Below are 13,330 nucleotides of genomic sequence, written 5' to 3' on the forward strand. Positions count from 1 at the left end.
GGCTGGTAACATGGCTGTGGCTGAGGCCTGGGCTGGTAGCTTGGCCTGGGCTGGTAGCTTGGCTGGAACTGTGGCCTGGGCTGGTAGCTTGGCTGAAACTGTGGCCTGGGCTGGTAGCATGGCTGAAACTGTGGCCTAGGCTGGTAGCTTGGCTGGAACTGTGGCCTGGGCTGGTAGCTTGGCTGGAACTGTGGCCTGGGCTGGTAGCTTGGCTGGAACTGTGGCCTAGGCTGGTAGCTTGGCTGGAACTGTGGCCTGGGCTGGTAGCATGGCTGTGGCTGAGGTCTGGGCTGGTAGCATGGCTGTGGCTGAGGCCTGGGCTGGTAGCATGGCTGTGGCTGAGGCCTGGGCTGTTAGCATGGCTGTGGCTGAGGCCTGGGCTGGTAGCTTGGCTGTGACTGAGGCATGCGCTGGTATCTAGGATGGAACTGTGGCATGGGCTGGTAGCTTGGCTTTGACTGCAGGATGAGCTGGTAGCTTGACTGTGACTGCGGCACGGGCTGATAGCATGGCTGTCGAGGATGGCCGGGGGCCAGGGGTTGAGTATGTCCTTCACCCAGGCAGGCAATGAGCCCCTGAGCCAAGGGCTCGAGGAAACCAGTTCCCTGGCTCTCGTCAGGGCTGACTGCCTTTCTTCCTCTCCGTCAGCATGCTTGTGCTCTGCCTGGAGGCACCGAAGTTTATAAGTCACGTTCCGGAGCTCATGTGTAGAGCTGCATAAAAAAAAGGCTGCTAGGTCCATAGCGTGGCTGCTGCTCTGCCTCTGCTGGGTCCTTTCTGGCCAGTTCGTTCTGTCAGGTTTCGGGCAAGGAGGGGGGACTCAGATGCAGAGGCAGTGTAAATGGTCTTTATTCCAAAAAAAACTCAAAAGGCCTGTCCAAAAAGGAGGTGATGCAATTTCTGGGACTGACTGGGTATCATCGGCGGTTCATTCTGAAATTCTCGGACCTGACTGGTCCGGTGGACGGAGTGGTACCAGATGCATCGAACTGGAGGCTGTTTATTCCCACAGGTACAGGGCGTCGATTGGCCAGTGATTTTCATCAGCTGGAAGCTCTCTGAGAGGCAGTCACGCTGCAGCATCACTCCGGTCTATGTCGGTGAGCCACCCGTCAGGTGTACGCAGCTGCAGGTGATCTGGAGGGTCGACTGAACAATTTACAAACACTCAAACACAAACATGTAACTCAGTTCCTCGTGCCTGATCTCCATGTACTGAAGCTCTGCTGCCCTTGATAACGTGATGATTGATAATGTGGTAACTGTAATTGATAATATTCTCTCCCTACTGGAGCTGCACTGGCACGCTGCTATGCTGGCGGGATGGAAGAGCAATGATAGGCGAATTGCAACGACCAGTTGCTGCCCGATTGTTTTCGGATCTGACCGGGTTCTGGCGGTCCCCGCTGAGGCTGACATATTGTTAAGTAATGCTGCTTCAGTTCGGCTTCTTGAGTAGACATTAGTGAGACAAATGAATGAACAGTCGCTCAGTTGCCTTTATTTTGAAATGCCACCAACCAACCACCAAAACTTTACAGAATTAAATTCTACAAACTCACAGGAAGCGACTTGCAAATATGCAGACCCAGTTTCACACGTAGAATTCAACCTGTAAATGCATAAATATGAGTTGAGATATTTTGATATGGTGAAACATCTCTCATTTTTTTTCTAAAATAAAAATACACATTTACTGCCTACGTATTTGTAAATCACAATTTATTTTTGTAGATATGACTTGACAAAACACAAATACACATACAAATTATTGCACCTCACATGTGTAAGGTTTATTCTACAGATCCATGGTGGTAAAAGTTGGACAGAATTATGCAAATATGTAAGCGTTGTTGCACTACAATCACTCAAATATTTTTTTTGTTCATTTTTAGTATTAGTAATATGTTGTGCACTTTATTGATTATTGTTTTTGTCTTAGTGTTATTGTTATTGTATTATCTTCTCTGTTGTGCTTGTGCACTTTATCTCACAGTGGAACGGGGAGAAACGTTGTTTCCATTTTCTTGTGTGTGGTACATGGAAGATATTGACAAATAAAAAAATAAAAAGTTGAAGAAAGTCAAAAAAGTCAAAAATGTTACATTGCTCACAAACTCACAGGAGGCAACCTTCAAATATGAAAACCCTGTTTCACGTGCAGAAAGTCATCCGTAAATATAACTACACATTTTTAGATTAAAAAATTGTATTCTGTGCTTTTATAATTAATAAAGTGCAAAAAAGTACTTCCATACAAAACCACTTAGGTTCAGGAAAAGCATCGTTGTTGGGCTTGAATTAATTATGTAAGTTTAGGCAACGTAAACAAATGTGAGGTCCACACAGTGTCGAACACTGGTCTCGTGGTTGAAAGTCCTGTGTTGTCGGACCCATCCATCCCATTGATCAACGTTAGTATATCCATATGTTTTCGTTTTCAGCTGAAATAAAAAAGTAGACCACTTTTTTCACTCTTAGAATTCAGTATTCAGCATCACCTCATGTGTGCCTGGTAAACATGATGAAAAGTTTTTGTCTTACAGCTTTAATTTGCAGTCCATAGATAATGCCGTTCAGGGCGGGAGGAACCACGTGGAACAAGATGGATGCCAGCTTTCTGTAATCTGATAAGTGAGGGAAACGATGGAGGATGATGATGATGCAGCCTGACATTAAGAATATGACGTACACAGCCAGGTGGGAGGCACATGTCTGCAGTGCTTTGGTGTTCAGAGCCTTGTTATTACTACTCAGACACACTATGGCGATCCTCAGGTAGGTGAGCGTGACGCTGCCGATGGAGGAGCCCAGCAGAATTACGGTGTAGCTGAGGCCGTAGATGTTATTGATGAGGACGCTTTCACAGGACAGCTTGAACAAGGAAGCGTTGTCGCAAAATAATGCGAATATCATCAACCTACAGCGCGACAGGCGCACGCTGAGACCCACGAGGATCGCCACCATCAAAAAAGTCACCGCCCAGGCTGTCACCGACAGCATCACCACCATCCTGTTGGTCATGATAGTGGTGTATCGCAGGGGGTTGCAGATGGCCACATAGCGGTCGAAGGCCATGATCATGAGAACAGTGTGACTGGCGCTGCTAGTCAAGTGAACACAAAATGCCTGAGTGGCGCAGTAGCTGTAGTGAATATAGCGGTCTGTGATTGGAATAAAAATGTCACTTAACAGGCGAGGGATGATTGTTGTCGCCCCGAATGCATCGTTAATACTCAAGTTGCAAAAGAGCAGATACATGGGCTGGTGGAGGCTCCTCTCCATGGTGATTAGGACCAGCAGGCCGAGGTTGGACACCATGATGAAGATGTAGCTGAGGAGTAGGAGGACAAAGGCGGGAACAGAGAACTGGGGGCTGACCTTTAACCCCTCTAACTGTAGAACATCCATGTTGACAGTCTGGTTGTTCATCCTGCAGAGGGACGAAATAGCACAAAATAAAAAGAAATCAAAATGTGGAAAGTAAATCATGTTTAGTCAACTCTGACTCCAAACAGAAAAATATGTAGAAAACATATTTAAAACGTGAAGATTGTTCTCACATAACACAGTTTCATGTTTTCATTTAAAAAAAGATTTAAAAACAGTTTCTTAAAATGTAAAACTATACAGTTTAGATCCGGACTGACAAAATGCATACAATCAGAGATTATTTGATCCACACTTTTGAACATTTTCCCACATAGATTAGAAGTAAAACTGACTTCACATACAAACATTTAAGTGGAATATCACAATTTCACCTGATCAACTTCTGTCAATTGTTGAGGCTGAAATCATTACACATTTAGCACAAAGAGTCTCACTGTTTAAACAATCAATCTGTCTGTGAAGTCGAACAGGAAACACCAAAACCAAAGTTCTCATGTCAATAAGAATAATTAAAGGAAAATGAGGATTAAATCCTTAAAAACATGCTACAAATGTTCCAGAATAAAGTGAGAGTTTCACACTTTTACTGTCCTTTGTCTTTTTGGCAAAACAGAACATATTTGTACAGTTTAACACCTACACCTAATACAAATCTTATAATAAAATAGTAGTAAATTCAATTTTCCAGATTACAGTTATCATTTTGTTCATTGATATTAACATCTCAGTGCTGTTAAACATTTGAATACTGTCTGAGTGTGCATCAGGTTTACCTCTTCCAGGCAGACCAGAGGTGGACTGGCAGAACCCCCCTTCATAAGGAGACTGGTGACGCCTGGTCGGCGCCTTAGAAACCACATCTCAGCGGAGGGCTTTGATCGCCACACACATAATTTAATGATGTTTTTCAAGTTTCATTCAACTCCTTGAAGAACTGTGTGTTCTTCACAGAACTCAACAACACTTATCAACTTTTCTGGACATGATGTACAAACACTTCAACACAATAGCACCTTTGATATTAGTCTGATCCTGGGTCTGATCATTTTATTATATATATTAAACCTAGGGAGGCTTAGCCATATTTACATTTACATTTAGGTCATTTAGCAGACGCTTTTGTCCAAAGCGACTTACAATAAGTACATTTGTCAAAAGAAGGAAACAAAGAAACCACAACGTATCATTGCTGATAAAGTAAGAGCTAAAAATAGAACAAGTGTTAGGTCCTCATCTGAGTAAACTAGTACTTTAAGAGCAACAGTGCTATGATCAGAGTGGTATAGGTAAGGTTTTTTTTTTTTGGGGGGGGGGGGGGGGGTGTTAGTGGGTCATGCTATGTAGAGTCGAGGTGAAGTCTGAACAGGTGAGTCTTGAGCCTTTTTCGGAAAATGGCAAATGACTCTGCTGTCCTGACATTAGTCGGGAGTTCGTTCCACCACTGAGGCGCCAGAACAGAGAAGAGTCTGGACTTTGCTGAGCGACATTTGTTTGATTTCAGCGATGGTGGTACCAGCTGGCCAGCTGAAGTAGAGGAGCGAAGTGCTCGCTTCGGGGCATGAGGTTTGACCAGTGTTTGAAGGTACACGGGTGCTGTTCCATTGATGGCCAGTGTCATCGTCTTGAATTGGATGCGTGCTGCAACAGGGAGCCAGTGGAGGTCACGGAGGAGGGGGGGGTCACATGGGAGAATTTGGGTAGATTGAAGATAAGGCGTGTTGCAGCGTTCTGGATACGCTGCAATGGTTTAATCGCAGAGGCCTGGAGTCCGGCCAGGAGAGAGTTGCAGTAGTCAAGGCGGGAGATGACCAGTGCTTGGACCAAGAGTTGCATTGCATCCTTTGTGAGGAAGGTCCGAATCCTGCGGATATTGTAGAGGGCAAATCTGCAGGATCGGGCCACAGCAGTGATGTTGGGGGTGCAGGATAGTTGGTCATCGAGGATTACACCCAGGTTCCTCGCAGTTGACGACGGCAATACTGTGATACCCTCGACAGTGACCGACAGGTCCATGCGAGGGCAGTCTTTCCCTGGGATGAAGAGGAGTTCGGTTTTATTCAGGTTAAGCTTGAGGTGATGTGCAGTGGTCCAGACAGAGATGTCAGCCAGACAGTCTGAGATGCGAGTTGCAATGTGAGTGTCAGAGGACGGGGGAAAAGAGAGGAACAGCTGGGTGTCATCTGCGTAGCAATGGTAGGAGAATCCATGCGATGTGATAACAGAACCTAGTGATCTGGTGTATAGTGAGAACAGAAGCGGTCCTAATACTGAGCCTTGAGGGACACCCGTGTCCAGAGAACAGGGTTTGGACATAGAGCCATTCCATGTGACCTGAAAGGTGCGATTTGTCAGGTATGATGTAAACCAGGTGAGAGCAGAGTCAGTTATGCCAAGTTCAGCCAGAGTGAAGAGGAGGATTTGGTGGTTGACTGTGTCGAATGCAGCAGATAGGTCGAGGAGAATGAGAACGGAGGAGTGGGACGAGGCTCTGGCGTCTCGCAGGGACTCGGTCACTGTGAGGAGGGCCGTCTCAGTGGAGTGAGCAGTCCTGAAGCCTGATTGATTAGGGTCTAGGAGGTTGTTCAGCGAGAGATAGGATGACAGTTGGTTGTAGGCGGCACGTTCCAAGGTTTTAGAGAGGAATGAAAGAAGAGATACAGGTCTGTAGCTTTGGATGTCAGTAGCGTCTAGGGTGGGTTTTTTAAGGAGAGGCTTCACGGTAGCTGTCTTAAAATCCGCTGGAATGACACCTGAGGTGAGGGAGGAGTTGATCAGGGTGGTGAGGAATGGCAAGATGTCGTGTGAGATGTCTTGGAGAAGAGAGGAGGGAATCGGGTCGAGGGAGCAGGTGGTGGCACGGTTAGATGTAACAAGTGCGTGAACGTCTTCAGAGGTGAGGGGGGTAAAGCTGGTAAGACCATCCGAGTTGAAAGTTGGGGGAGATGTCTTCTGGGAGGGAATAGGCGTGAATGAGGAGCTGATGTCATTTACTTTCTTGGTAAAGTAAGTTGCAAAGTCATCGGCAGTAAGGGAGGAAGGGGGGGAGGGGTAGGAGGGGCGAGGAGGGAGGAGAACACGGAGAAGAGTTTCCTGGGGTTGGAGGTAGAAGAGTTGATCTTTGCCAGGTAGAAGGCAGATTTGGCTGCCGAAACAGTTGAGGTGAAGTCAGAGAGGAGGTCGTGGTAGTGAGCAAGGTCCTCGTGCTGGCCCGATTTCTTCCATTTTCTCTCTGACGCTCGCAACAATGATCTGTTGGTTCACAGAGGTTCGGACAGCCAGGGAGGGGAGGGAGATGATCGCGCAGGTCGTGAGATTGGGGGACAGAGAGTGTCCAAAGAAGAGGAGAGTGAGGACATCAGGATGGAGGAGGCTTCCTCAGTAGGCATTAAGGAGAACTGTTCTGAGGATGGTAGCGAGGAGATAACAGTTGAGGAGAGAGCGGAGGGAGTGAGGGATTTCAGGTTGCGGCGGCTGGTGACCATTCGAGGCGTAGAGGGGAGGGATGTGGTGGGCTCCATGGGGAGGGAGAAAATCACAAAGTGGTGGTCGGACACGGTGAGCGGGGTAACGGAGAGTGCCGAGATGCCACAGGATCTTGTGAAGACAAGGTCAAGTTGGTTCCCGGCCCGGTGAGTTGGTGGAGAGGGGGAGAGTGTAAGGTCAAATGCGGAAAAGAAGTCAATGAATTCAGATGAGTGCAGCTTTCCCGAGTGGATGTTGAAGTCACCGAGGACGACGAGTGGTGTGCCATCATCAGGGGAGCAGCTCAGGAGGGCATCCATCTCATCCAAAAAGTCACCGAGAGGACCAGGTGGGCGATCAATCACTATGATGTTGAGTTTGAAAGGAAGGGTGACAGAGACGGGTTGAAATTGAAGTGTAGATCGGGGTAGGTGGTCCAGAGGAAGGACCTGGTAGGACCATCTGGGTGAGATGAGGAGCATATCTTCCTTTTGCACATATAAAAAACAAATCTAAAACTTATTAGACCCCCCCGTTGGTCTCCAGAGCGGCGGTTTCCGTGGGTAGGGACACATTATACCGAATGAGTCGTGACAATCAGATGAATGAGGAAATCACCCAGTTCTTTATGCCGAAAAGCCGAGTGAAATAATTTTCGAGGAGGATCACTTTAACCCGATGGCCAGTCACATGGCGTATGAGAAAACACCATCCATCCATCCATCCATTGTCTACAGCTTATCCTGTATTCAGGGTTGCAGGGGGGGCTGGAGCCGACCCCAGCTGTCATTGGGCGAAGGCAGGGTACACCCTGGATAGGACGCCAGTCTATCGCAGGGCCTGAGAAAACACTCAACTGGATAATTGCCTGTTTCAATTGGCCAGGCATTCGGGGAGATGTGCATTGTTGGTATGAAACTCTTGCCCTGAATGCCAGTTGGTTAACCAACCAGCGATCCCCAGGGTGCCTTTGCACCCATTACCACTGATGGAGGTTCCGTGTGAATAAATTGCCATGGACCTCATTGGCCAGTTAACCGGAGCGCATGTCGGCAAGTGACCTGAAACGAGAGTGGAGTTATTTTCAAAATAAAACAGGAAATGACAAGACAAAAACCAAGACGAGACATTACCTCACCGGCGTGACAGCACAAGTGGATATGGCTTTCTTGTAAATTTGAAGTCCAGGAAACCACAAGGGGTGTTGGAACTAATTAAGGAAAACTGGAGGATGGTATAATCCCAAGCAAAAACGTTAAATAAGTCCTGGACCTGGGAGGTCCCAAAATCCACCAATCATGCCTCATTTATTTATGATGACCATCCCTCACTGTCCCAGAGAGTAGATGTGGCTCCATTGCAACAGTGGTTTGATGATATGACGGCCCGTTCACAGCCCTTTACATTACCTGAACACAAGAGAAAAGTGGTTCAGGAGGAATTACAATCTATGCTGGAGATGGGATTAATGGAAGGATCCAACAATGCCTGGGGTAGCCCCATAGTTCTTGTACCAAAGAAGGATGGCTGTATTCCATTCTGTGTGGCTTAATGTGTGGCTGAATGATATTTCACGGTTTGAAGCGTAGCCAATGCCCTGGATCCATGAGCTGTTTTTTTAAGACAGATTTGATCAAGGGCTACAGGCGGGCTTATCTCCAGAGTCTAATGAAAAAAGCAGCCTCATGCGGGGTACCACTTGGGCGGAAGGCAGGTGCGGATAAGACCAGGGCGATTGCAGCCTGTCCAACGTGATGATTGATAATGTGGTAACTGTAATTGATAATATTCTCTCCCGACTGGAGCTGCACTGGCACACTGCAATGCTGGCGGGATGGAAGAGCAATGATAGGCGAGTTGCAACGACCAGTTGCTGCCCGATTGTTGTCGGATCTGACCGGGTTCTGGCGGTCCCCGCTGAGGCTGACATATTGTTAGGTAATGCCGCTGCTTCAGTTCGGCTTCTTGAGTAGACATCAGTGAGACAAATGAATGAACAGTCGCTCAGTTGCCTTTATTTTGAAATGCCACCAACCAACCACCACACGACATAACTTTACAGAATTAAATTCTACAGATCCCTGCGGTACGAATTGGACAAAATTACGTCACAATTACACAATTTTTTGTGGTGAAACATCTCAAATTTTTTGTGTGAAATAAAATTACACATTGTAAATCAGTATCTATTTTTGTAGATATAACTTGACAAAACACAAATGCTGTTTCTACAATTAATAAAGTGCAAAAAAGTACTTCCATACAAAACCACTTAGGTTCAGGAAAAGCATCGTTGTTGGGCTTGAATTAATTATGTAAGTTTAGGCAACGTAAACAAATGTGAGGTCCACACAGTGTCGAACACTGGTCTCGTGGTTGACAGTCCTGTGTTGTCGGACCCATCCATCCCATTGATCAAGTTAGTATATCCATATGTTTTCGTTTTCAGCTGAAATAAAAAAGTAGACCACTTTTTTCACTCTTTGAATTCAGTATTCAGTATCACCTCATGTGTGCCTGGTAAACATAATGAAAAGTTTTTGTCTCACAGCTTTAATTTGCAGTCCATAGATAATGCCGTTCAGGGCGGGAGGAACCACGTGGAACAAGATGGATGCCAGCTTTCTGTAATCTGATAAGTGAGGGAAACGATGGAGGATGATGATGATGCAGCCTGACATTAAGAATATGACGTACACAGCCAGGTGGGAGGCACATGTCTGCAGTGCTTTGGTGTTCAGAGCCTTGTTATTACTACTCAGACACACTATGGCGATCCTCAGGTAGGTGAGCGTGACGCTGCCGATGGAGGAGCCCAGCAGAATTACGGTGTAGCTAAGGCCGTAGATGTTATTGATGAGGACGCTTTCACAGGACAGCTTGAACAAGGAAGCGTTGTCGCAAAATAATGCAAATATCATCAACCTACAGCGCGACAGGCGCACGCTGAGACCCACAAGGATCGCCACCATCAAAAAAGTCACCACCCAGGCTGTCCCTGACAGCATCACCACCATCCTGTTGGTCATGATAGTGGTGTATCGCAGGGGGTTGCAGATGGCCACGTAGCGGTCGAAGGCCATGATCATGAGAACAGTATGACCGGCGCTGCTAGTCAAGTGAACAAAAAATGCCTGAGTGGCGCAGTAGCTGTAGTGAATATAGCGGTCTGTGATTGGAATAAAAATGTCACTTAACAGGCGAGGGATGATTGTTGTCGCCCCGAATGCATCGTTAATACTCAAGTTGCAAAAGAGCAGATACATGGGCTGGTGGAGGCTCCTCTCCATGGTGATCAGGACCAGCAGGCCGAGGTTGGACACCATGATGAAGATGTAACTGAGGAGTAGGAGGACAAAGGCGGGAACAGAGAACTGGGGGCTGACCTTCAACCCCTCTAACTGTAGAACATCCATGTTGACAGTCTGGTTGTTCATCCTGCAGAGGGACGAAACAGCACAAAATAAAAAGAAATCAAAATGTGGAAAGTAAATCATGTTTAGTCAACTCTGACTCCAAACAGAAAGATATGTAGAAAACATATTTAAAACGTGAAGATTGTTCTCACATAACACAGTTTCATGTTTTCATTTAAAAAAGATTTAAAAACAGTTTCTTAAATATAAAACTATACAGTTCAGATCCGGACTGACAAAATACATACAATCAGAGATTATTTGACCCACACTTTTGAACATTTTCCCACATAGATTAGAAGTGAAACTGACTTCACATACAAATATTTAAGTGGAATATCACAACTTCACCTGATCACCTTCTGTCAATTGTAGAGGCTGAAATCATTTCACATTTAGCACGAAGAGTCTCACTGTTTAAACAATCAATCTGTCTGTGAAGTCGAACAGGAAACACCAAAACCAAAGTTCTCATGTCAATAAGAATAATTAAATGAAAATGAGGATTAAATCCTTAATAAAATAGTACAAATGTTCCAGAATATACTGAGAGTTTCACACATTATATTTTACTGTCCTTTGTCTTTTTGGCCAAACAGAACATATTTGTACAGTTTAACACCTACACCTAATACAAATCTTATAATAAAATAGTAGTAAATTCAATTTTCCAGATTACAGTTAATTTTGTTCATTAATATTAACATCTCAGTGCTGTTAAACATTTGAATACTGTCTGAGTGTGCATCATGTTTACCTCTTCCAGGCAGACCAGAGGTGGACTGGCAGAACCCCCCTTCATAAGGAGACTGGTGACGCCTGGTCGGCGCCTTAGAAACCACATCTCAGCGGAGGGCTTTGATCGCCACACACATAATTTAATGATGTTTTTCAAGTTTCATTCAACTCCTTGAAGAACTGTGTGTTCTTCACAGAACTCAACAACACTTATCAACTTTTCTGGACATGATGTACAAACCCTTCAACACAATAGCACCTTTGATATTAGTCTGATCCTGTGTCTGATCATTTTATTATATATATTAAGCCTAGGGAGGCTTAGCCATATCTTCCTTTTGCACATATAAAAAACAAATCTAAAACTTATTAGGCCCCCCCGTTGGCCTCTAGAGCGGCGGTTTCCGTGGGTAGGGACACATTATACTGAATGAGTCGTGACAATCAGAGGACAGTCACATGGCGTATGAGAAAACACCATCCATCCATCGTCTACCGCTTATCCTGTATTCAGGGTTGCAGGGGGGGCTGGAGATGATCCCAGCTGTCATTGGGCGAAGGCAGGGTACACCCTGGATAGGATGCCAGTCGGTTAACCAACCAGCAATCCCCAGGGTGCCTTTGCACCCATTACCACTGATGGAGGTAGAACCGTCAGAACAGGAGCGGTTGACGAGCGGACCCCCAATAGGCTGCGTGGGGCAGGCGTAGGACGGTCCCCTGTATGGACAGGAACAGGTGATGAGCAGAATCCCAGACGGCTGCTTGGAGCAGGCGTCAGACGGTCCCCCATCAGGACAGGGACGGGTGACGAGCGGACCTCCTGAGGGCTGCGTGGAGCAGGCGTAGGACGGTCCCCCATCAGAACAGGAGCGGTTGACGAGCGGACCACCAATAGGCTGCGTGGGGCAGGTTTCGGATGGTCCCCCGTCGGGAAAGGAACGGGTGATGAGCGGACTCCCAGATGGCTGCTTGGAGCAGGCGTTGGACAGTCCCCCGTCAGTACAGGGACGGGTGACGAGCGGACCTCCTGAAGGCTGCGTGGAGCAGGCGTAGGACGGTCCCCCGTCAGAAAAGGAGCGGTTGACGAGCGGACCCCCAATAGGCTGCGTGGGGCAGGCGTAGGACCGTCCACTGTCGGGACAGGAACGGGTGATGAGTGGAATCCCAGACGGCTGCTTGGAGCAGGCGTCGGACTGTCCCCCGTCAGGACAGGGACGGGTGACGAGCGGACCTCCTGAAGGCTGCGTGGAGCAGGCGTAGGACGGTCCCCCGTCAGAACAGGAGCAGTTGACGAGCGGACCCCCAATAGGCTGCGTGGGGCAGGCGTAGGACGGTCCCCTGTCGGGACAGGAACGGGTGATGAGCGGAATCCCAGACGGCTGCTTGGAGCAGGCGTAGGATGGTCCCCCGTCAGAACAGGAGCGGTTGACGAGCGGACTCCCAATAGGCTGCGTGGGGCAGGCGTTGGACAGTCCCCCGCGGAACAGGAAGGGGCGACGAGCAGACCTCTCGAAGGCTGCGTGGAGCAGGCGTTGGACGGTTCCCCTGTCACTTCAGGGACGGGTGACGAGCGGACCTCCTGAAGGCTGCGTGGGGCAGGTTTCGGACGGTCCCCCGTCGGGAAAGGAATGGGTGATGAGCGGACTCCCAGACGGCTGCTTGGAGCAGGCGTCGAACTGTCCCCCGTCAGGACAGGGACGGGTGACGAGCGGACCTCCTGAAGGCTGCGTGGAGCAGGCGTAGGACGGTCCCCCGTCAGAACAGGAGCAGTTGACGAGCGGACCCCCAATAGGCTGCGTGGGGCAGGCGTTGGACAGTCCCCCGCGGAACAGGAAGGGGCGACGAGCGGACCTCCCGAAGACTGCGTGGAGCAGGCGTAGGACGGTCCCCCGTCGGGACAGGAACGGGTGACGAGCGGATCTCCCGAAGGCTGCGTGGAGTAGGCGTAGGACGGTCCCCCGTCGGGGCAGGGATGGGTGACGAGCGAACCCCCAATAGGTTGTGTGGGGCAGGCGTAGGACGGTCCCCTGTCGGGACAGGAACGGGTGATGAGCGGACCTCCTGAAGACTGCGTGGAGCAGGTGTAGGACGGTCCCCCGTCGGAACAGGAAGGGGCGACGGGCAGACCTCCTGAAGGCTGCGGGGAGCAGGCGTAGGACGGTCCCACGTCGGAACAGGAAAGGGCGACGAGCAGACTCCCGAACGGCTGCGTGGGGCACGTTTCGGACGTTCCCCGTCGGGAAAGGAATGGGTGACTGAGGGCCGCCGACTGAAGACCACTGGCAGGTGACAACCGGGCCGCCGTCTGAAGGCCACTG

General features: G+C 48.4%; 2 protein-coding genes across 2 annotated transcripts; both read right to left on the reverse strand.

Moving 5' to 3' along the window:
• Positions 1-2,502: 2,502 nt before the first annotated feature.
• On the reverse strand, positions 2,503-3,432 carry LOC311025362 (olfactory receptor 5B17-like; the record flags this gene model as incomplete). Its single annotated transcript, XM_084028212.1, has 1 exon — positions 2,503-3,432. The coding sequence occupies one exon, from the start codon at positions 3,430-3,432 to the stop codon at positions 2,503-2,505; it is 930 nt and encodes a 309-aa protein (XP_083884338.1).
• Positions 3,433-9,362: 5,930 nt separating this feature from the next.
• LOC311025363 (olfactory receptor 5B17-like) lies at positions 9,363-10,292 on the reverse strand (the record flags this gene model as incomplete). The annotated part of the gene is made up of 1 exon (XM_084028213.1): positions 9,363-10,292. The coding sequence occupies one exon, from the start codon at positions 10,290-10,292 to the stop codon at positions 9,363-9,365; it is 930 nt and encodes a 309-aa protein (XP_083884339.1).
• Positions 10,293-13,330: the final 3,038 nt, after the last annotated feature.

This window comes from Eutrigla gurnardus (genome assembly GCF_963514095.1).
Source record: "Eutrigla gurnardus genome assembly, chromosome: 15".
In the NCBI taxonomy this organism is placed as follows: domain Eukaryota; kingdom Metazoa; phylum Chordata; class Actinopteri; order Perciformes; family Triglidae; genus Eutrigla; species Eutrigla gurnardus.